We start from the raw sequence: 23,128 nt of genomic DNA, 5'->3' as shown, positions 1-23,128 counted from the left end.
AGAAAGGGTGGTTGAACTTACTAAACTCTAATCCAATACACGCAATTCTTCACGAACAATTGAGCAAACGATGTATTTATACAAAACATATACCGAAAACTATATTGTTTACTCTCTTAATCTAATTCAATAGGTTCATCAGCTGACCCTTTTGCAGAGAACCCGATGCATCTCTTTTTCCGATACTCCTCTACTTTGCCCAATTCACTAGACCATTCAGATGCAAGTAAACTCTCACTAGTGGTTTCGCTAATTGGGGTAAGGTCTTGGTGAATATTCTCTGTCAATGACCGCTTTTTGCCAAGAACATCTGGCAGATGATTCAAGTGGGCATGCACCGAAAAGTCGGCTTCGTTGTTTGCTGTGGACAACATCGCATCTGCATCAGTGGGGGTTGTTGTGCCGCTAGGGGTTGTAAAATCATCTGTCAATTGTCCAGTTGCCAAGTGTCTGTTTTGTTGATTAAAATTTGGATAAGTAACGGTTTTCAGAATTGAATTTGCTGATGCGCTGGGCAATAAATTCTCTATCAGTGATGAAGTAGGGTGAGGGAGAGGAAAAGGTGGGAAAGGAGGAGAAGGAGAATGCTGAGATGGAGTTGGTGCTAGTGCTGGACGAGGAGGCGATAGAAGAGGAGGAGGAGGAGGGGGAGGAGGAGGTCGTGGTTGTGATGATGAATGGGGCAGAGGCAAATGCAGAGACAGCGACTGATGAATTCTCCTAACGTACAGTTCTGCTAGTAACCGCTTTGTGTGCTCACGTTCCTCTAAAACACTTTTGATGTGCCGCTTAATCAGATCCGAATTTTGGTAAGGTAATTTACTCAACAATTCCGTTGTTATTTGCACCGTTTCCTCATCAAATGCTCTTAGTTGATTTTGCAATTGTCGATCTTGTAGAATTATGTTTCTTAGACTAATAATTGATGGGCTTTTTTCCTTTGATGCATGCACTGCATGTGACTCAATCCCGACGGATTCTCTTGTATCATTGCTATTTGGAGCTTCTTGCGTCGCCTCATTTTCACCAGCTTGCCTCTCAACTGGTGTCATTTCTTTTTGTAGCAGATGAATTCGATGAAGAGGTATATTCTCAAATTCTTCTAAAGCAGTCTGGTCATTTTCGTTGCTTTTCGATTGTGACGCAACGGTTGTAATGGGTAGTATGGAATCATTCACCGGATGTGGCTCCTCAAAATTGAACTCAGTGATTACTTCATTCAAAGCACCTTCATTGGGAACTGGTTCATCATGTTTTGATGTAGCATTGTGAACATTGGAAGTTTCAGCACCATTATCTACCTGTTGTCGTGACAGCTGTTGCAGCTGTTGAGGTTCTCCATGCTGTTGTTGCTGTTGTTGCTGTTGTTGTTGGTGTTGTTGTTGGTGTTGTTGTTGGTGTTGTTGTTGGTGCTTCTCTTGCAGTGTAGCATCAACGTTTTCAGGTGCTCTAGTAGCTATTCTAGATTGAGAATTATGTTTCTTCCTAGGTCTTTGGATAAACAACAGCAGATACTGATTATTTAAACGCGAGACCGTACTTTTTGAACTTGAAGTAGTAATTTGCGTGGTTTTCGGTCCTTGATTATCCAGTGTTGAATTAGTATTCAAATTCAAATTAGCATTCGAATCCGGACTTGAATCTTTTTCATTCGGGATTCTTGATATATGACCACCAGTGGACAACTCTTCTAGTTGCAGACCTCCTAAGTTTAATATTGATGGACCTAGGATACTACCATTGCGGCTCACAGAGGGTGCATGATTATTAGGATTATTCACCGTTGTTGACAATGATGAGTTGGATCCAAATGTCGTGCTCCCCTGTTGAGAACCACCGCCGCTTCCAAATTCCTTTACTGCAGCTCGAGGTTGAACTCTTGGCTGCCTATTTTCTTGCATGGGGTGCTGTTGAGAGCATTCCTGAAAATTTGAACTCTGTGTTTTCTCTACGGAGCTTCTATCTTTACTGTTTGTTCCTTGTAGCTGTGTTGATGGTTGTATTAGATGCACTGGATGCGCTGGATGCGCTGAGATTGAATGTGAAGAACCAGAATCACGCAACAGAGTTGTGGTTTGCATTGCAGGTCCCGAAGAAGGTATTCGCTGCAGGTTTGACGCAGAGCCCGTTGAGTTCACAATTGACCGCTCATCAGAGCCTGAGGGGGCCAAGTGTCCAGTACGCCACAGCGGAACTTGTTGTCTCAGTTCTTGATGGAAGTAATCGAGATTTGGCAAGGAGTGGCGTAATAATGATCGAGACTCCTGAACTGGACCTTGTCGTTGACTAAATAGCGAAGTGGTTGCCATGGAACCAAGTATTTGATCCTCTCTAGATTGGGACGCAGTCCTTCTGTTGTCCATCGACACATGTGGGATATGGCTATCACTATTCACTCGGATCTGTCGTTGCAGTATTGGTGAGTTAGGTTGCAACGATTCAGTTATTAAAGTAGAAACATCAGATTGACCAGTTGCCCTAGCGGCAGACATAATTGTATCATTACCACTGTCATCACCTTCATTCTCATCATTCTCATCATTGTCATCATTGTCATCATTGTCATCATTGTCATCATTGTCATCGTTATCGTCACTATCAGAGATCTCAATAATTTCTGGGCTCTCTTCTGTTCGCTTCTTGGCTTCACTTTGACGACGGTGTACTGACGGGCTAGGTGTCTCGTCTTCCACTAATTTGGCATGCCATGTACCATTGGGTTGAATAATGACCTCGTCAATATCGTCTCCTGTGGCCTTGAGAATTTCATCAAAGTATTCACAACCAGCCAAATCCTTGATTTTTAAAGGCTTCCCACAAAGTGGACACTCCCATTGAGGAGCTTGGAATTGCTTAGCAAGAAACATCTGTGCATCAAAACATTGGATATGTTCACAAAATATGGACCTGATTGGGTACTGAATTCTTGTTCGTGCAAAAGGATCGGATAGTGATATTTGCGTGTTTGCAACAACAATGTCATTAGCTCCGCTTTCTTCAGTTAACATTTTTATGGCATGTTGCTTGTTAATCTTTGGAGCATTGATCACGGCTTGTAAGACATTCTCCATGGGAATAAGCTCAACAATGTACAAATAAAGGAAATATGCATCATTTGCATTTTCCAATGGGTTGTAGATCATGGTAATGGTGTTTAGATTAGGCGCTTTCTGTACAAAATCAGTGGCATTAATCGCTTGCGCTGTTCCCAATTTTTTTGTTCCTTTGTAGAACTGGGTAACTCTTTTTGAGTTGATGTAAACCTCTACTGATGGCGGGTACTCCACTTCTACATTATTTGATGACACCGTATCGGGTTTTAATTGTTTCCCACAAAGAAGATAAATTCGTCTTTGAGAATTTCCCGATTTAAGTTGCAACCATTCTTCTTTTTTGAAAACAAAGGAATAAACGGGTTTACCACTATTGGCGGTTGCGGGCAATTTTTGTGGAGAACCATGCACCATTCTAACGAGTCTATAAAACGGATTCTCTTTGAACATTAATGAATGACCGTGAAATGGTTTCGAATCCTTACTATGTATGGTACTCACTATCGCTCCTGCCGCTCCCGTTGCTCCTGTCGCTCCTGCTGGTCCTGTTGGTACTGTTGATGTAGCCATTGTTGTGGTTGTTGACATGTGGTGGTTTGATCTTCGATGGTTTGTGCCAGGAACAAAACTACCAGACTCTATGGCATGATACAAGTCCCTAAACGTTTGTAATGGAACACCATTGCATCGCTGAACAACCAACGTCCGCAATGCTAGCACGGCAGCCTTATCGCCTGCATCTCGCCTTAGCAGTAAAAATGTGATAAGACGAGTCTGTAAATCGCTTTTCTTGCCGGTGATGGTTAATCCAACCAGTCGGAGTACGTCTTTGATCTCAGCAACTTTTAATCCTGATATCCGAACTTTAGTATCATAGAGTTCTTCCTCTGTTAAACTAGGAATCACATTCATCGTGTGTTTTTTTTTTTACAATATCTTTCTTTGTTCTTGTAGTTGTAGTTGTTGCTGTCGTTGTCGTTGTCGTTGTCTCAATCTCAATCTCAATTTCTACTTCTATCTGATACTCTTTCAATGGGCTACTTGTACATTGTTTGCTTACGATTGTACAAATAAAATGCTAATGTTTGAAAAATATTTGAAAATGAAAAAGAAAACGGTATAGGTGTGTATGTATATGATGAAGGTAGTCTTTCTAGTCAAAGAAAAGCTTCCAAATCTCTAAGATCTACCCTTGTGATCCGTATCTTTATGTGTGGCTCGAGTCTATTTATCTGTCTCAACTTGTATTCAATTGACGGTATATATATATATATTTTTTTTTTTCTGTTTTTTTTGTTTCTTTTCTTTTCTTCTCTTTTTTCTTCCCCCTGCTTTTGCTACGGTTCCAATTTGTCTTTCCCTTTGTCGTTTGTTTGTGTCTTACCAAAAGAAAGATGAAAAAAAATACCCCCCAAAAACAAAAAAAAATGAAAAAAAAGAAAAAATTAAGCGATATTTATAACCATTAATTAAAGCTGGTACCTTAATGCCTGCTAGGAACCGGAAAAGTACTCATCAACTCAACAAACACTACAAAAATAGAGAGGGAATCTAAATGGAACACACACACACACATATATATATATATATAAGATAAAAAATAAAATTTACAGTTAAATCATTCATCGAAGTATCGATCAATATACATAGACATACATAAATATACTCAAAGACGCATACAATTACATGAATACTTTGATAAATATACATATATATATATATATATAAACTTTTATAGTAAACCTTCTTATAGAATCAAAAAGTCGCTACTCCTAAAACGCTTGCAGCGCTTTTTGCACTTACCATAACAGGGTCCAAAGTGTCACTGTCGGGTTTTTTCTTCAGCGCAGCCTCTGCTTCTTTTTGCAATGATCGGAATGTCCTTGAAGTCCACGAATCTCCAGAAGAAGATTGCGATTGGTTTATATTGTGTTTCAAGTTGGCCAAGTTCTCTCTATTGAGTCTTGAAAGACCTCCCTTTTCATCAACACTACGCACATCCAATCTAATCTTTTCGAACGAATTCAAAACTTTTCTATGATGTTCCACTTTGCGAAGAACTGATTTCTTGATCAATTCCCGGAACTTTGCATCCACAAAATTGTTAAACTCCTCTTTTTCATATATCATCTCTCCTGATATTCTCTTGACCTGCAAATTTAAAGAGCTTTGAATTTTGGTGGCATATTCCAAAGATCGCAAAGCTTCATCTACTTTGAGTGGGTCCAACGAGGCCTTGCTCTTAATTTTGTTTGCATGAATATGCTTGGAAGTGGTTTGTGCTTCGGCTTGTATAAGCTCACGCATAATTAAATATCGATTCGTCAAAGCCTCCTTCACCTCGTAAAAATCATTAATCAATATCAGTAATCCATCACCAAGAATTGCCATCCCGCTGATTGAGTCGACTAAAAGCAAATCGGATTGATGCAGCACAACTGACGAAAGCTTTTCCCACATATTCTTCATCCCGGGATGACTAGGTTCAAACTCTGATAGCACTGAGAGCTTATTCGCCATATCGTAAACATGAATGGAAAGCTGTTTTTCACTTTTTGTGCTCTTTTTGTACAAGTCATGTAGTTTTTGGCAAATAAGATAAGCGCTTTTAACTGCCGGTCTGTAATATGCCAACTCCTCATATGGATCATAGGGCACAGAAAATTGCTTTAAAGTCTTGCGCATTAAGCCACTGGCAACAGAAGATTTCCGGTTTGCATTAATCACACTATATCCAAAGTCGTTTTCAATAAAGTAGAGAAATTCCTCGTCTCTTTTAATTATGGGGTTACTCGTTATTCTATCAAACCATTCCTGCCAATTTTTAAGCAACTGTTTTTTTTCGTCCTCACCTCCCAGCGGATACGACGTCTTGGAACTAGGAATAACTGGTACAAACACCTCCAAGTTTGAGATTGACAAGTATTTGTTGAACTTGACAATCTCATTGTAAGTTCGTCGTAAATCTTTATACTCAGATTGGCGGAATTTTGGAAGTCCTTCGACGTGTACATTCATACGTATTATTGGGTTTTCAGGTTTATTGCGTTCAATCTCCTTGAGATCGAATTTAATACTGTACTTGTTAGTGAACCTTTCAGGTAACAACTTTCGTAATTCATCCTTGTCCAAAGTTGTTATTGGCGCTTGTTGGTTTTGAAATTGCCCCTGTGTTTGTGGTTGCTGTGGTTGCTGTGATTGCTGTTGTTGCTGTGGTACCTGTTGGGTTTGATAGGCTGAAGCATTGTCATTGGTGCTTATGAAAGTTGAAGAAGATGGGTTGTTTAAGCCGGACAGCACCCCTTGATTTCGTTCAATCTCTGATTCGGCAGCAACAACCGGTTCGGCAAATGGGTTATTATCCTCGAAATCGTCCAGATACGCAATTGATGAGCTCATACGTGTGCTGTTTTATTTATGGAACTAGTAGTGAGGATGGATGGTGAGGGTGCAAATAAAGTATGAAATAGAAATTATATGGAATAAAAGGGGCAATGAAAAAGGGTTATAAAATAGTGATATATTGTGGTAGAGAAAAATGAGGAAACGACCAACACAATCCTTGTCTGTTAGTTAGCGGATGCAGGTTTTGATTTCGGTCAGTTTCAGTTTCAGTTTCGGTTTTTTTTCTTTTGGTGGGGGGGAAGAGAGAGAGAGAGAGACGGAAGGGGGACTTTTCTTTTTACTTCAATTCTGAAGTCGCATTTTTTTTTATATCAATATCCGTTTGCCTAACGGTTGTTCTACAATATCCTTTCCCAAAAATAAAAAAAAAAAGAGAAAAAAAAAAAGAAAACGATTAGATATCTATTAACTCTATATTCTCATGTTTTGGACCACTTGCTGTGCTCGAAAGAGGCAGAGAAACTTCACCGTTACTGGCATTTGATGATGGTGATCTCAGTTCCACCTGCGCGTGTGCTTGTGATGATTGCTCAGCATGTGCCAACTCTTTGTTATCTGCTCTGAAAAACTCAACTAATCTTTCTGGTAGAGACGAGCTGGTCGTACTATGCACCAAATCCTCGTTGACATACAAGAGTAAAACAGACCTATTTGGTCGGCTCGTTTCCTTATAGATGTACTCTCGGGCCTCTTCAAAGCTCATGTACTGGCTCACATAGCTATCAATTCTGGAACTTCCATGCGAAGTTGCATCGAACAAAACCCATTCATCAGAAGAGTCAGATGTAGCAGTAGATGTAGCAGTAGATGTAGCAGTAGATGTAGCAGTAGATGTAGTAGTAGATGACAGTGAATGGTTTAGTTTATATATGTATTCATCATCGGAGAATACAGCAGCTGTAAATGCAAACTTATCAGGCTGCGTATACTCCTCGTTTTCAGTAATTTGATTCAATATATTTTCATGGTTATTAGGGTCCAATTTAGCATATTCTCCAGCTACTTGCAACACTTTCTCGTTTAATTGTGCCAACATATTCTTCATATTCTCTGCCAAGTTAGCAACGTCTCTTGAAGCTTCCTTCTCATTGGATTCTGCAAGGTACTCTTGCGTACATTCAAGTACGCTGCGGATCTTTGAGCCTTCAAATGAGCTCAAAGACATAATTTGGGACGTTAAATTTGTTCTTTCTCTACCAATGGCTAATTTTCTCTCCCTCATATCAAGAATTAGTTGCTGATATTCAGGACCATAGATGCTGGGATGGAAATATCTCTCCACCGATAATCCCACAGGTTGCATATCTCGCTCATCAGCATTGATCTGTATTGCCAACACTGGTGCTGCCGACAGCAATTTGTAGTTATTTTCATTCCACAATAAGTTATTAAAAGTTTCGCAAACACTTCCTCCTCGCACTGGACCATCAACTTCAAATACTCTCACTTCGGAAAACATATCGTCTTCTGTCTCAATTTCGGAGACAAATAGTTTTCCTTTGCTGATAGCTTGGTCATTTGAACGCATCAAATTGCTTTTAAAAACTGCAGCCAACTGTCGATCGATATGACTCAATGCTTCATCCCAATCTTCAATATCGGGGCTAAATAATTCAGCCGGAAGTGTTTCGCATAGCGAATTAGAACTGATAAATGCTCTGTTGCTAATCGGAGTGAGGAAGCCGATAATTCTTTGCAACTCTCTAATGAAATTACGTGATTGTTGTACAAGATTTTCGGAGCTGTCTGAGTTTGTAGACTTGGTGTCGGTGTGATCATCACTGTCTACACCGTTACTTTCTTCAGAATCACATGCATTGGCGATTGTTTCCCCTTGTGACTGGTTTTCGATATCGTTGAACCAATTGTCCAGGTATTCTTGTGGCACATCTTCTTTGAGAACTCTATCCCGAAGTGCATGTATTTGACTCAAGATGATATACATTGCTGTCACGTATCCCTGAGCAGTAGCCTTTTCCTTGGGTAGCACTACTGGTGGCATTCCTGCTGCTCTAACAAAAGCTTCTTTGCGGTCAAAAATTGAGGGTTGCTGCTGTAGTTGTTGTTGTTTCTTGTCTTCTTTCCCATCATCATCATCATCATCATCATCATCATCATCATCATTATCATCATTGTAGTCATCAAATTCGTCTCTATTTCCTTCAGCCTTTGATGTGTCCACATATTCTTGAATGTCGCCTTGATTTGACTTTTGATCCCATTCAGAATATTTGTTTGACGGCTCATAACTACTGGCTCCGGCTGTCAAGGGATATATTTCTGGGATGTCTTCAGTATTGGATATTTGAACAGTGTTCTCAATGTATTCTCCGCTATATTGTTCCTGAATAGGTACTCCGTGGACAGGTCCAGTGTCGTCAAATAAGTAAGCTATGGCTTGTTCAAGATCATTTTGAGAATGTTTGAGGGCATTCTCGGCTTGTTCGGTGGAGAACCCCATTTCCTGCAATTGCTTGATATTACTCTCCATTTCTGTTGTTTTTGATATCTTTAAAAATATGGATTTGAATGAAATCTAATTGAATTGTCGAAATTGTGCTGAGCCGTGCAATTAAATTTGATTTAGCACTATAGTACTTGGGAAATATTAGATGAATAGAATGTATGGATGTGTGCGTGTGCGTGTGTGTCTGATTTGGATGAAGAGAAACAGCTTATCCTCATAAAGTCATTTTCTTGTGTAGAATATAATCCGCCTAGATGTAGAAACATTCGCACGAGACTTAACTAAAAAGTACACATACTTACACACACACACACACACCTACATATAAACTAACAAAGAATATTTTGATGAGCTAGCCAATTGATGAAACCGAAATGGCCAAAAAAAAAAAGGATGTAATTAGGATGATGCTGTGGTAAACAAGTCAAAACAAAAGTTCAAGAATTAAACTTTTTTTTTTCCTTTTTTTTTTGTCCTAGTTGAGTATAAGGTGTCAATTTAATTTTGTTTATTACTATTTTTGGCTGCAAATTCGACCAAACATATAAAACTAATACTTCATCTGAGCGTATACTTGCATTTTCTTTTAAAAAAACTCCAAAAAAAAAGACAGTATTTTAAATTACTCACTGCCACCAAAACAATTATTGAAACTCTCAACTATTCATAAGCTGTTATGTTAATTATTAACAGACAGAATTCAATGATTTGGTGTAATTGATGGCTTTATAAACATAGCATCAGTATCTTATATCCTACACCTCAACTAGTTTACTTAAAAGGCACGGCAAAACGAGAACGATGAGCTACTACTAGTAGTAAAGCTTGAACAGAGTAACAAAAAAAAAAAAAAAAGAGAAAAGAAAAAAAAAAGACTAAAAATAAGGAAAGGGAAAAGTAAAAAAAAAACGAAAAAAAAAATGTTTAGTCACATTTACCGTTCCTTCAATTAATGCAAATTTTGAAGAGAACTGTATCAAAACCTTCTGCATTCTTTTCTTTGAATCTCATCAAAGTATCACTGACGAATCTATTGATCCCATTATATCGTCATCATCATTGTTATTACCACCACCAGCACAATATTAAATCTTTCTCAAGGACAATGTCAGTCAGCGCAATCTCCGACGAGTTGAAGAAATTGGGTTTGAGCCAACCCGACCCTGTGAAGGAGTCTTTACCAGAATATAACATTGTTGATGTGTTCAAGAATTACATCACCGATGAGTTGCACCGAATAACCGAGGCCGATAAGTCTATCATCTTTGATGCTTTGGACACTCCCAAGGTTTTGGACCAAGGTGATATCATTGTTGCACTTCCCAGATTGAGAATTAAAGGAATCAAACCAAATGAAAAATCCCAAGAATGGGCAGAGCAATTCAACAAGGGTAAATTTATCAGTGAGGCTAGACCACAGGGTGTGTTTATCCAATTTTTCTTTAACAGATCTTTGGTTTACGATTTAGTGATCAAGGATGTGCTCAAGAGAAAAACTGAATATGGTTATCTTCCATTGGGTGTCGGCAAAAAGGCCATTGTCGAATTCTCTTCACCTAATATTGCCAAGCCATTCCATGCTGGTCACTTGAGATCTACTATTATCGGTGGTTTCATCTCCAACTTGTATGAGAAGTTGGGTTGGGAAGTAGTTAGAATTAATTATTTGGGTGACTGGGGTAAACAATTTGGATTATTGGCCGTTGGATTTGAGAAGTATGGTTCCGAAGAACAATTGGCTAAGGATCCTATCAACCACTTGTTTGAGGTGTACGTCAAGGTCAACAATGATGTGCGCGAAGAGGCTAGCGAAGCAACTGGGGAACCAGCGGTTGCCGACGCTGCAGATGCAGATGAAAAGAAGGTCCAGGCTTCATCAACCAATGAAAAGGCTAGACAGTTCTTTAGAAGAATGGAAGACGGCGATGAAAGTGCATTAAAGATTTGGAGAAGATTTAGAGACTTGTCGATTGACAAGTATATCGATACTTATGCTCGTTTGAATATCAAGTACGATTACTATTCGGGAGAGTCACAAGTGCCACAAGAAAAGATGAAGGAGGCTACCAAATTATTCGAAGACAAGGGGCTTGTCCATGTTGATAGAGGAGCCAAGTTGATTGATTTGACCAAATTTAACAAGAAGTTGGGTAAGGCCTTGGTTGAGAAATCTGATGGTACATCGCTTTACTTGACTCGTGATGTTGGTGAAGCCATTAAGCGTTACGAGACTTATAAGTTTGACAAGATGATTTACGTTATTGCATCTCAGCAAGATTTGCATTGTCAGCAATTCTTTGAGATTTTGAAACAAATGGGCTTTGAGTGGGCTAAGAACTTGGAACATATCAACTTTGGTATGGTGCAGGGTATGTCTACTAGAAAAGGTAATGTTGTCTTTTTGGACAATATTCTTCAAGAAACAAAGGAAAAGATGCACGATGTGATGAAAAAGAATGCAGACAAGTATGCGCAGATTGAAGAGCCTGACAAGATTGCTGAATTGGTTGGTATTTCAGCTGTGATGATTCAAGACTTCCAATCGAAGCGTATTCTCAACTACGAGTTTAAATGGGACAGAATGACCTCATTCGAAGGTGACACTGGTCCATACTTGCAATATGCACACTCACGTTTGTCCTCAATGCAAAGAAAGTCGGATATTTCTGAAGAAGAGTTGGAGAATGCCAATTTCGATTTATTGACCGAGCCATGTGCTGCCAACTTGGTTAGAACTTTGCTCCAATACCCAGATATCATTAGAAGAGCCTCCCACAATAACGAGCCATCAACAATTGTCACATACTTGTTTACCTTGTGCCACATTGTTTCCCAATGTTACGATATTCTCTGGGTTGCTGGACAAGAACGTGAAGTGGCAACTGCTAGATTGGCATTGTATGCTGCTACCAAACAAGTCATTTACAATGGTATGACTTTGTTAGGCTTGACCCCAGTTGAAAGAATGTAGATAAAGTTTGAAATAGTAATACTAGTAATAATTATAGAAATACAAAATTAATGAAAAAAAAAAATGAAGAATAATAATTATAAAACTAAAGACAATTCGATAGCTTGCCCCCCCTCCCCTCCTATATGGTTGATTATAACGAGCTGATGAAGCAGCCTTTTGATGGTTATTAAGAATAATATTTCTCTCTATTTGTGGTGTAATAATGACTCCACAGTTTGAGTTTGTTTTCTTTGCGCAAATTAGAATTTAAAATGAAAGGTAATGGGAAAATGGGAAAATGGGAAAAGAGCAAAGAAAGAGAGAGAAAGAGAAAGTGAAAGAAAGACGGAAAACCTCATTACGTAATACCACAGGAGCCGAAATTTTAATGGAAGTTAAAAAATAAAACAAATAAAAAATTAAAAAATTAAAAAAAAAAATTAAATCCGCACTACTCGTGAGAAATGTTTTATATTCGAATACATTTGCTCTTTTGTTTCGCTGGGCTGCTGAGTCCTAATCCTCCTCCTCCTCCTCCTTACTTTCTTTTGAACTCGAAATATACCTTGATAGTTACCAATTGATTCAACTTTTGGTTACCACAATTGATTCACCTTTAATCACATATATATATATATATATACATACCAATATATCCAGATACATTAAAATAAATTTGCAATGTTCAAATTAGCAAGAACTCCATTAATCAGAGCATCAAGAGCAATGGCTCAATCCACAGCAGCCACTCCAATTGGCGCAGTTAGAACCAAGTACACTTTACCTCAATTGGATTATGAATTGGATGCATTGGAACCACACATTAGTGGTCAAATCAATGACCTCCACTACAACGTATGTATTTAGCAACTGTTTTTATGAGTACTTCTTGTTTTATTCTATTCTATTCTATTCTATTTCATTTCATTTCGATATTTTATTTCCCCTCCTCCTAACAGGCTTTATTATTTCCCCAATCTTGAACTGTGAAAACTAACTTGATTCTAGAAACATCACAAGACCTACGTTGACAACTTGAACAAGGCAATTGAGTCTGCAGTCGAAGCCAAAGAGAAAGGCGAAGCCAAGAAGCTTGTCGCTTTACAAAAGGCATTGAACTTCAACGGTGGTGGTTACGTCAACCATTGTTTGTGGTGGAAGAACTTGGCCCCTGAAAAAGCAGGCGGTGGTAAAGTTCCTTCAGCCGACTCCAAATTGGGTCAACAAATTGTTAAACAATATGGCTCAATTGACAACTTGATTAGTGCTACTAATGCCAAGTTGGCTGGTATCCAAGGTTCAGGCTGGGCTTTTATTGTGAAGAACAAGGAGAATGGTAACACTATTGATATTGTTACCACTGCCAACCAGGATACCGTGACAGACCCTAACTTGGTCCCATTGGTTGCCATTGATGCTTGGGAACATGCTTACTATTTGCAATACCAAAATGTCAAGGCCGATTACTTTAAAGCACTTTGGAATGTCATCAACTGGAAAGAAGCTGAGAGAAGATTTGAGTTTTAAATATATACTAGGTAATAAAAAATTTGTTTTCTTTTTTTCCTTTTTCTTTTTTCTTTTCCAATTGGTATAAGAGCTTTTTGAATTACAAAGATAGTTATAGTCTATGTACAAGGAATGATAATATATTTTTGAAATTTTGGTTATTGACAATATCTCGGGAAATACGTAGACGGAAAAAGTTTAGGTCGGAGGGGGGGAGGGGAGAAAAGAGGCCATAATTACTTTTTCTAGTGGTTTTGGTATTTGAGGACAAGAGAAACGAGTAGTGTAAACTTGAGTCACTTCTTAGTATATATGGATGAGCAACTTTAAAAACATTCAGCTTCAAGTACAAAACCAAGTAAAATTTCCAATACGGTTCCTACCTAGATCATAGTTCACTATTCAAAACTTTCTACCTTCCCTCTCCCCCTCACACACACACACCTTTGTTAAAGCAAACCACCTCTATCCGTTCTCATTCAAACTCTATTGAAATCAAATTATTAGCTTCACTGTATTTCATGTACACTCTATTTCGTTTACATAGAGGAATAATTTTATGCGGGTATCTCTTTGTTTGACTGTAAATATCGGACAATTAGCGGAGCCGCTTTGCTTTTTTTTATTTTGAATAAAATAACCAATCAAAAGTAAAACAAAACAAAACCAATACTTTTAAGTATAAGCTTCAAGGAAGAAGCGTAAATTTGTATCCTTTTTTTTGGGGGGTGGGGGTGGGGGGGGGGGAGGGGGTAAACAAATGTGAAGTAATCTACGGAACGAAGATATAACGAGAGCAACAAGAGTACTCAAAAGAAAGAAGGAATGACAAAATAGTGGAAATAAATATGAAAAGGAAGAAAAAGAAGACAAGGAGAAAGACCGGGCTCGTTCCGAACCAGATATCTCCCATTGCAGATAACCCACAAAAAAACCTGTACTGTTTGGTAAAGATTGAAAGATCAATAATATCACGAATTGCTTTGTTTCTTGCCTTTTCTTTTTTATTCATTTTTTATTTTTATTTTTAATTCCGACAAGTTTTAGCACTACAAGCAGGCGCAAATACTTTGGCCGCCTCTACCTCTTTCGACCAATCGAAAACACTAGTTACCATTTTTTAACCCCCTTTCCCCCCCCCCCCCTCCGCAAAAAAATTAGACCAAGCAATGACAACGCTCAAATGCAATAGCAACAGCAGACAGTAAGAAAAAAATGATCTGACAGAGCAATTGCAACTTCAAAGAAGTTAGATCGTTTGCGAATTAAAAAGAAAAATAAAATGTGCCGTATCTTTTACGAATTTTTTTCTTTTTCCAACTTGTGTGCGAGCTTCATTTCGCACATCTTGCTTGGTTCATTTGTAGAATAGAGAAAGATGTGTAAAGAGGGAAAACAAATAAAAATAATGGTATATTAGTAAACCTTTGAAGCAGGCTGATCAACAAGGGTGTTGGTCTAGTTGTTAAAGAGTATTTTTATTTGAAAAGGATAGTTTTGGGTTTTACATGAGTTATAATAGTAGGAATAATAATAACAATAATAATAATAATAATCGTAAGTAAAACAGTCTATAATTATAAAGGTGAATTGAAAATCTAGAGATTTATGGGAAGCAAAGACTTTTCCTCGTTTCCTCATTTCTTCTTTTCTTCTTTGTGGTTACTTTTTCATTTTTCAAAATATTATTTCATTTTTTTTTTCGTTTCTTTTGGGTGGTAGGTGGGTGGGAAGAGGGGGGTTTCAGAAGGCTGCCCCTTATCGCCACCTCATTGCAAAGGGGAAAAAAAAGACCTTGTAGGATCCAGCGGCAAATTACATCTTAAACACCACCAATTTGTGTGTACGTAGATATATATATATAGATATATATATATATCGTCTTAAAATTGCAAGTGGGAGTCTGATTTAGGTATTTCCGTGTAATAGCTTTGTAATGCCCTCTTCAATGCAGGCACCAACTTATCCCATCTCAAAATCCTAACTTCCTTATCAAACCCTCTTGGCTTTCTGATCTCGTATTTCATTATCCTTCGTGCCAATTCGGATCTGTACTCTTGATTAATCGATGAGATGCTGCTATTTTGACTTCCGCCAAAGGCCGAAGATGATGACATAGATGACCGCGAAGTATTACCTGTTGACACTGATGTAGCTGAAGAGGTGCGCGAATCATTGCCACTGTTGTTGCTATTGTTGCTATTGCTAAAACTGTTATTTTCAGGAATAGCAAGACTACTACTCGATGATGACGAATCGCCAACCTTGGACTTGATTGAGCGTTTCAGCCAAAATGGGACGAGATTTGAACGAACACGTCCACGCTCTTTCCTCTTCTCTGCTGCATTACTGTATTCTGTGCCAATAAGTAATTCGACAATCTCAATGACTTCGACCGAGGTGATAAAATATTGATAAGTGTGGCCCTGTGGATCTGATTTTGTATAATGACGTGGAGATGGATATCCCGAGTTATGAGTAGATCCCGTGCTAGATCCAAATGAGTTACCACCACTATTACCAAAACCCATTTCTTCATTTTGAGTAATTGTATTGTCTTCTTCTTCTTCAAAATCTTCTCCATTCTCGCCTAGTTGTACTTCACACTCCAAACAACTAACTTCAAGAACATCAACGTTTGGTTGCACTGGTGGTAGTGTAACTGGGTTTTCATTGGCTGATCCTACTATACTAAAGTTCACCATCAAGTGTGGTCCGTTTTGTGTACGTTCTATTCTAATGATTCTTCTTCTATCCTCGCGTTCGCTTTCTGACCACTGCGGGAAACAAAGGTCTTTGATACCGGCATTGTGTAGCAGAAGCGTTGTGGGAAGAAAGATGGATTCACTAGTGAGCGACTCCTTAGGCGGCCGTGTCGAGGTACCACCTGAGGATATACCTCGAACAATTCGGTAACGTTTGTTTTGGCCCGATGATGATGATGATGAGGAGGAGGAGGAGGAAAAAAAGTTTTTTGAATCGAAATTGAACAGTGTCGCTACTGGGGATGCCAGATGGTTCAGATGTCCCTGAAGCTGTTTTTGTTGTTGCAGCAGCAGGATATGGCGATGTTGTATTTGTTTGTCCTTACGTTTATATGTCCTTGAATTTCTTCTCGAAGGTAGATGTGAAATAGTAGTAGGAGTAGTTGTAGGAGACGATTTAGAAACGGACGAATGTGCTAGATGATGCAGTTGGGGATACTGTGCAAATTGAGTGGTTGCATTTGTTCCTGTTATTGGGGACATGGTATTGTACGATAACTGGTCAAATGTTGTCGATGATGAAGCTGATAGTTGTTGGCCATGAGTGTGATTACTGCTATTTTTTTCATCAAAATAAACAGACTGGCCAGATGGGCTATACGAGTACCCGGATACCAATGGAGAAGTCGCTGTTGCTGAAGAGTTGGCCGTAGACAATGGATGGAAATTGTTTGGAAACGAGAGAGGGTTTTGTTGGTTAGTGTTGTACCCCAGTCCAAAAGAACCAACAGAACCAACAGAACCAAGTGAGCCAATGGTGCCAATGGTGCCAATAGTGTAATTATTTGAAGTGTTATTCAGGCCCTGGTATGCCAATAAAGATTGCGCATTATAGGATTGTGAGTCATACAGTAATAGCTGTAGTGGTGGAGCTGGTGCCGTAGATGTTGCTGCTTGAGAGTCCCCCAATTCTGGTTGAGTATTATTATAGGAATATATCGATGAAGAAATGGTGGATGAACCTGCAGTTTGGTTTGAATTTGTATGCTGAAACTGGTTTTGTGTATGGTGTTGATGCTGTTGGCTATTTGCAGTAGTTGCAGTATTTGGATATCCGGCCAAGTTGACATTGATTGATGAAGAGTATAAATTTGAGTAGTTGATGGGGGTGTTGTCTTCTGTCAGAGGATTCAATTGATTTGTTGCCGGTTGCAAAGTGTTTGCAGCATAAGCATTGTAGCTCGTTGCACCGGCACCAGTATTAGTAGCAGCAGCACCAACAGCAGAATAAGAAGAAGTAGAGCCAATACAAGGTGCCGCAAGAGTGGGCGCCAGAGCATCGTCCATATTGTATCTGCTTTCCATCAGAAAGTTTTGGCTTGCAGTTCCGTCATTATACTGTTCATCCATTGAAAAAAAGTTGGTAGCATTTCCGGTATTTCCAATACTCGCGAGGTTGGCACCATCATTATTGTTTCCAAAGTTCAGTGTCAATGGGTTAATCTGTTCTTTGGACTGGTTCTGTGTTTGGTTCTGTGTTTGGTTCTCGCTGTGGTTATCGGCAGTTTGATTAAAATCATTTGAGTCAAACATATCAAATCTGCTGAATAGGAAAGGGTCTATGGTATTCAGTGATGTAGTATAGTTGGATGTAGTGAACATATGATATTTTGGCAGCAAAATTTATAGTTGGTGTCTGTATATTTTGGTTTTTCTAAAAAAAAAAAAAAACAACAAAAACAAAAACAAACACACAGTTAATATAAAATAAGTAAAGTAAAGCAAAGCAAAGCAAAGCAAAGGAAAAGGTCGAGTATTGTGGAGATAAGTAGGAGGGGGTAAGGGTAACAGGGGTATGTTTCTCAATGGTAATTGAACTTCTGTATGTGAATGAATATATCCGCTGTTTATATCACAAGTAGTTTTTTTTTTTCTTTATTTCTATTTGATCTACTTGCCTATTAGCTTTTGCAATTGGAGTATAAATATTCTCTTGAGGGGTTATAGATGGGTTGTGGTGAAATATAAATATATAAATATATATATAATACAAATGCAATGGTAGTTTCCATACACTTGACCGTGAGCTTGTAGATTCACTTATTTATTGACACAAACAAGTAAGCAAAAATACAACTAGCAATGGAAGGAACACCAACAATTGAAAATGATAGGAAACAAAGTAATGAATAACAAAAGAGGGGGGGGGGGGGTGGGGTGGTAGGTGGGAGAGGGTCCAGGGTACTTATAATGTTTTTTTTGCTTCGTTGACGACAATTGTATTATCTTAGAATAGACAATGGCTAGTTGTCTTAATGTTCGTGGCTGTGGGCAGGAGGGGTGGTTTATACTTTGAAATATTCAAACTGATCAGAATAATTTGGGAGTGACCATGGAAAAATTGTAGAAATGTTGATGATAAATATATGTTTTTTTTTTCTTCTTCTTCACCTTCTTCTTCTTCTTCTTGTACATCTTCTTATACATTACTCTAACCTTTTGTTCAATAAAGCTATTATTTAAAAATATAAAAAAATATATACATACATACATGTAGACATACATACATTATAAAGAATTAAAAATAATGACTTACAGGTGTAAGCATTCAAACATAAAGGACAATAAGGCCCAAAAATAATGTTTAGTTGTATGCAACTATTGCACAGAACAAACTAAACAATAAACAGAAAACACAAACCTTAACCCAAACTGTTTGCTTAGTCTCTGGTTTTAACCCTTTGCTTACCCACACTTACACTTTCAAAGCCCAAAGTGAAGGAAAGAAAGAGAGAGAGAAAGAGAGTGTGTGTGTGTGTGTGGGAGATGATAACTGCACAATGGAATAAAACCTTTGCTTTACTCTATTTAGGTCTTGTTGTATTCTTTTTTGTTTGTTTGTTCATGTATGTGAAGGAAAAGTAACAGCTTTGTATCATTTTATTCTTTTTACATGGTTTTTTTTTCAGATATATACTTCACTCCTTTTGTTTATGTCTACTTGTGTTTATCTTTCACTCAATTCTTTTTTTTTAAAAAAACCAACTTTAGCCTGTTGCATTGGTTTTGATACCTTGATTATGTGAAGAAATGAACAAACAAACAAACAAACAAAAACAGCAAGTATGAGCCCTGTCTTGAGGGTTACCAAATTTTTCAAAATTCTAATTTTTGTTTTTAACTTTTTTTTTTTCTTTCAGTTGGAGATGGAGTATTGATTTGGATCTTTCAAATTCTTGTGGGTCAGGATACAAATGCTTTTTGTAAAGAACAAAAGTAGAGGAAACCTTGTACTACAACAACAACGACAACTCTTTTTGTATATTCCTTTTCTTTGTTTACAAAATACAAAAAGAAGTAGGTCTATTGTTTTATTTCCTTTATTTTTCTCTTTTTTGTTCTTTTCAAGTTACAATAAGTTGTTGATGCATGAATGGTTACATTTCCTTTTCTTTTCCTTTTTTTTTCTTTTTTTCTTTTATTCTGCAAGAGTAGGCTGTGCTACAGAAATGACCTCCCTCAAACTTATTCGTTTTCAATTGTATGTGATAAAGACAAAGCACAATTAGTTATGCAGTAAGGGGAATGCTCTTGGTTTGGAGTTTGGAGTTTGTGTGCTTAGCAAGAGAAAGAGAAGAGAGAGAGTGTGTGTGAGAGAGCAAAAAAAAAGCAAAATTGACTAAGAAGGGGATATAGGAACACACACTTGTGACCAATTGTTTGTTTATTGTTTGCTTTTCTCTTTTATTTTGGTTATTATGCTCACTTTGTTTGGATGTTGGATGGAGTATGCAGAGTAGGAAAGATGGTGGTTCTGAGCAATTGTATCTATATCCTCTCTCTATGTGTAGATATATATCTTTACTCTTTACTTTTTAATTCTTCCAGAGTGAGTGTTTCTTCGGGTAAATAATTTAGCTTCTTTTTTCTTATTTCTTTTTTTTTTATTTATTTCTTTTATTTCTCCCTTCATCCCTTTAACGCCGAAAGCCAAAAAACAAAAATAAAAAAATAAAAAATAAAAACAATATTATTTTGAAGAGCTTCTTTATCTTGAGTTACTGAATTTTGTGAACATTTGTTTATACATACGCACATGTATGTATGTATCTATCTATTTATTATTCTTTTCTTCACTATTCAAGTGTATAATAATACGCTTAGATGTATTCATTAGAGAAAAAAAAATATCGATGATATCATAAGCTGATAGTCCAAACGCCGTGAAGACTTTGTGGTGGGTCCTGGTGCGTGTGATGCTAATAGTAGAAGAGAGTACTTTTCTTTTTTTTTTTTTTTTTGGCTAAGTCCCTTCTCCCCCCCCCTCTTCCCCCCGGAAATAGGTTACTGTATTGAGGAAGTGGATTGCTGTTTGATCCAGCAGTAGTAGCTGTAGTAGCTGTAGCAGCTCTCCTTACGGCCTAGAAGAATGTATTAATAGAAAAAACTATAAACTACTGAAAAAAAAGGAATACATTTGGAGAATGGTTTGCGATGACTTGTGCCTTTGTTCTCTGCTATGCATGCTCCTCCGTTCTCTTTCCTTCCCCCACTTTTTTTAATTTTTTTTTTTTTTCTTTCTCTTTAAAAGAATTAGCAAACAATCTATCAAGCAATCAAATTTAAGCTTTATTCACTTGCTTCCCTTCTGTTTTGTTATCATTACATATATTTAACTTAATAATCGTTTGTTCAATTGACTACTATACGTTGCATCAGTTTTTCGTGTAGTCACCTACTTTAGCTTTAAATAGTTAGAAGGAAAGAAATGAAAGAAAAGTAAACAGAAAATTAGGTTTTGTAATAATTAATACTAATCTACCAATAGATTGTAATCAAAACTAAAGAAGAGAAAACGAAAACGAAAACGAAAAAATAAAGAAAAATAGGCAAAACGTACTGAGGGTTCTATTATTGTATGGGTTAGTATACCCCAGGCCAAAACATAATCAAGAAAAGTAAAACAAAAAAAAACAAGAGATATACTAAACATAGTTGAAGGTTTATACTTGTGAAATACGAAGAGAACATAGGAGCTTATTAGAATCACCAATGTTACCAAGAACTCTGGATAATGTATAGCCAGACAATTAAACACATGCAATTGAAGAGTTGGAAAAAAGAAAACAAAAAACAAAAGCAATGTAAATCATGGATCGATTACACGGCGTTCGACTCCATTCCACTACAATCAGTCATGAGAATACAAGTACCTTTAGAGCCAACACAAACTCTCAACTCTTTCTCTCTATCACTCCTCTATCACTACTACTAATACTATTACTACTACTACTACTTCGACCACAGCAACTCATTTTCCATCATTCACTTGCATCGCATACAGTGCTTTCGACAATAAACATTGCACACTACCAAAGGATATTTTGTAAAAATAAAGATGGAAAATGAAAACGAAAAGAAAAAAAAAAAGAAAATTAAAAAAGACGAAAAAGATGATTGGCAAAGGACAAGTAAATATTTTTTTTTTCTTTCTTTCTTTCTTTCACAAACGTAATTGAATACTCTTTTTTCGGGGAATTGTAAAGGTCTATACCGGTGTAGGATGACTTAATTCAACTTGAATATAGAAAAAGTGAACTACGTCAACATCAACATCAACAACAACAACAACTAAAAAACGATAAATTTTGTTTCTCCGCACTTTTCAAAATTAAATCCGCCAACTAAATCAAGGTCCAGTTTATATATTTTTTTCAGTATTTTTTTATTCTTCTTCTCTCTGTAGATGGTATTGGAAAAAATAACAAAAAAAAAATAAAACAGTTGTAGTCATAGACGTGCTATTATTTGTATTGGTAAGTTATTCAAAGATACTAATGATCATGTTGTATTTCCCATCTACTTTGTCATAATTCTTTATCAACATTACTGTAGCATTGTTGGCTGCGATGGACGCCTGAGCTGCAAGTTTGTCCGGAGATGGACGGAGGTGTGGAAAAGAGAGGGGCAGTAAAAGCCACTGCCACAAAACATCATCGCCATCTGCTCGATTCGGAGAAAGATTGCAAAATGGAACAAAAAAAAATAAAAACTAAAACTAAAATAAATATAAAAATAAAAATAATAATAATATTTTATGTCTACTCCTCCTCCTCCTCTTTCTCCTCCCATTCTTTCTATTCTTTTCATTGATTCAATTTTTTGTACGCTTTATTCGAGGTGGAAGTAAAATTGCGCTTCTCTTGCGTGTGAATGGGGAACAAACTAATGATTAGAAAGAAATACAAAGTATGCATTGTTTTTTTTTTTTGACTTAGTCTATTCAATTTTTATCAAAGCTACAACTTTTCTTATCAACCATTTATATATAAACATAAGGAGAGTGTGTAAGAGAGAAAAGGTGAGAAAAATGAAGTAAAAAATCCGGATCATTCATTGTTCCCAATTGGCCTATAGTTGGATTTTTCTTTTCTTTTTCTCTTTATTTGAAATACCTTTTTCTTTCATTTGCTCTATTTCCTCTTCTTACTAAACCTTTCTCAGGTCCTTCTTGCTCATCAACAAGTTAGTTTCTTTTAGATATTACATTAAGATGGTTATATCAAAAAGCAGAGGGAACTCATCAAAAACGTTTATCTAAATATTGAGACTAATCAAGGGTAAAGGGATGGGAAAAAATTATAAATAATAGACTACTACTACTATTACTATTACTACTACTACTATTAGTAGTAAGGAGTAAGGAACCCATTCCTGATTCTACCATCTCAACCTCTCTGCATTGTTCATCTTGTGTATAGCCAAAAAAAAAATTTTAGTCTACACTTTACACCGATAGCATTAGAAGAGACAGAAACAATAAACATGGGAGAAAAAGAAAAAGGGAACTGGGAGATACAAAATGTATAATTTAGTACTTCTTTTGCTTTTTGTAGCTTCAAAGTATACTATGTCCTGTTATGTTATGTTGAGCAAAACCACATTGGAATAAATCTGTGCTAAGCCCCCTCACTTAATAAGCTCCTCCACCTCCACCTTCACCTCCACCCAAATGCCTACATCCCCCACGCGATGG

General features: G+C 37.3%; 6 protein-coding genes across 6 annotated transcripts; 2 read left to right on the top strand and 4 right to left on the bottom strand. All coding sequences in view use genetic code 12, as the record gives it.

The window, feature by feature from the left end:
- Nucleotides 1–116: 116 nt before the first annotated feature.
- On the bottom strand, nucleotides 117–3,965 carry pli1 (E3 SUMO-protein ligase pli1; the record flags this gene model as incomplete). The annotated part of the gene is made up of 2 exons (XM_061119227.1): nucleotides 117–450; nucleotides 730–3,965. 2 exons carry the CDS (start codon nucleotides 3,963–3,965, stop codon nucleotides 117–119), a joined length of 3,570 nt encoding a protein of 1,189 aa, XP_060975210.1.
- An 843-nt stretch (nucleotides 3,966–4,808) lies between these two features.
- Nucleotides 4,809–6,452, bottom strand: VPS17 (Vacuolar protein sorting-associated protein 17; the record flags this gene model as incomplete). The annotated part of the gene is made up of 1 exon (XM_001526548.1): nucleotides 4,809–6,452. One exon carries the CDS (start codon nucleotides 6,450–6,452, stop codon nucleotides 4,809–4,811), a length of 1,644 nt encoding a protein of 547 aa, XP_001526598.2.
- A 400-nt stretch (nucleotides 6,453–6,852) lies between these two features.
- Nucleotides 6,853–8,949, bottom strand: PVL30_001392 (uncharacterized protein; the record flags this gene model as incomplete). The annotated part of the gene is made up of 1 exon (XM_001526546.2): nucleotides 6,853–8,949. One exon carries the CDS (start codon nucleotides 8,947–8,949, stop codon nucleotides 6,853–6,855), a length of 2,097 nt encoding a protein of 698 aa, XP_001526596.2.
- A 1,081-nt stretch (nucleotides 8,950–10,030) lies between these two features.
- SYR1 (arginyl-tRNA synthetase) lies at nucleotides 10,031–11,896 on the top strand (the record flags this gene model as incomplete). Its single annotated transcript, XM_001526545.2, has 1 exon — nucleotides 10,031–11,896. The coding sequence occupies one exon, from the start codon at nucleotides 10,031–10,033 to the stop codon at nucleotides 11,894–11,896; it is 1,866 nt and encodes a 621-aa protein (XP_001526595.2).
- A 663-nt stretch (nucleotides 11,897–12,559) lies between these two features.
- Nucleotides 12,560–13,405, top strand: SOD2 (Superoxide dismutase [Mn], mitochondrial; the record flags this gene model as incomplete). The annotated part of the gene is made up of 2 exons (XM_001526544.2): nucleotides 12,560–12,733; nucleotides 12,887–13,405. The coding sequence occupies 2 exons, from the start codon at nucleotides 12,560–12,562 to the stop codon at nucleotides 13,403–13,405; spliced, it is 693 nt and encodes a 230-aa protein (XP_001526594.1).
- Nucleotides 13,406–15,270: 1,865 nt separating this feature from the next.
- On the bottom strand, nucleotides 15,271–17,754 carry PVL30_001389 (uncharacterized protein; the record flags this gene model as incomplete). Its single annotated transcript, XM_001526543.2, has 1 exon — nucleotides 15,271–17,754. One exon carries the CDS (start codon nucleotides 17,752–17,754, stop codon nucleotides 15,271–15,273), a length of 2,484 nt encoding a protein of 827 aa, XP_001526593.2.
- Nucleotides 17,755–23,128: the final 5,374 nt, after the last annotated feature.

The sequence above is a fragment of the Lodderomyces elongisporus genome, chromosome 2, assembly GCF_030384665.1.
Source record: "Lodderomyces elongisporus chromosome 2, complete sequence".
NCBI classification, from domain to species: domain Eukaryota; kingdom Fungi; phylum Ascomycota; class Pichiomycetes; order Serinales; family Debaryomycetaceae; genus Lodderomyces; species Lodderomyces elongisporus.
This window is presented reverse-complemented; position numbering and strand designations above follow the sequence as displayed.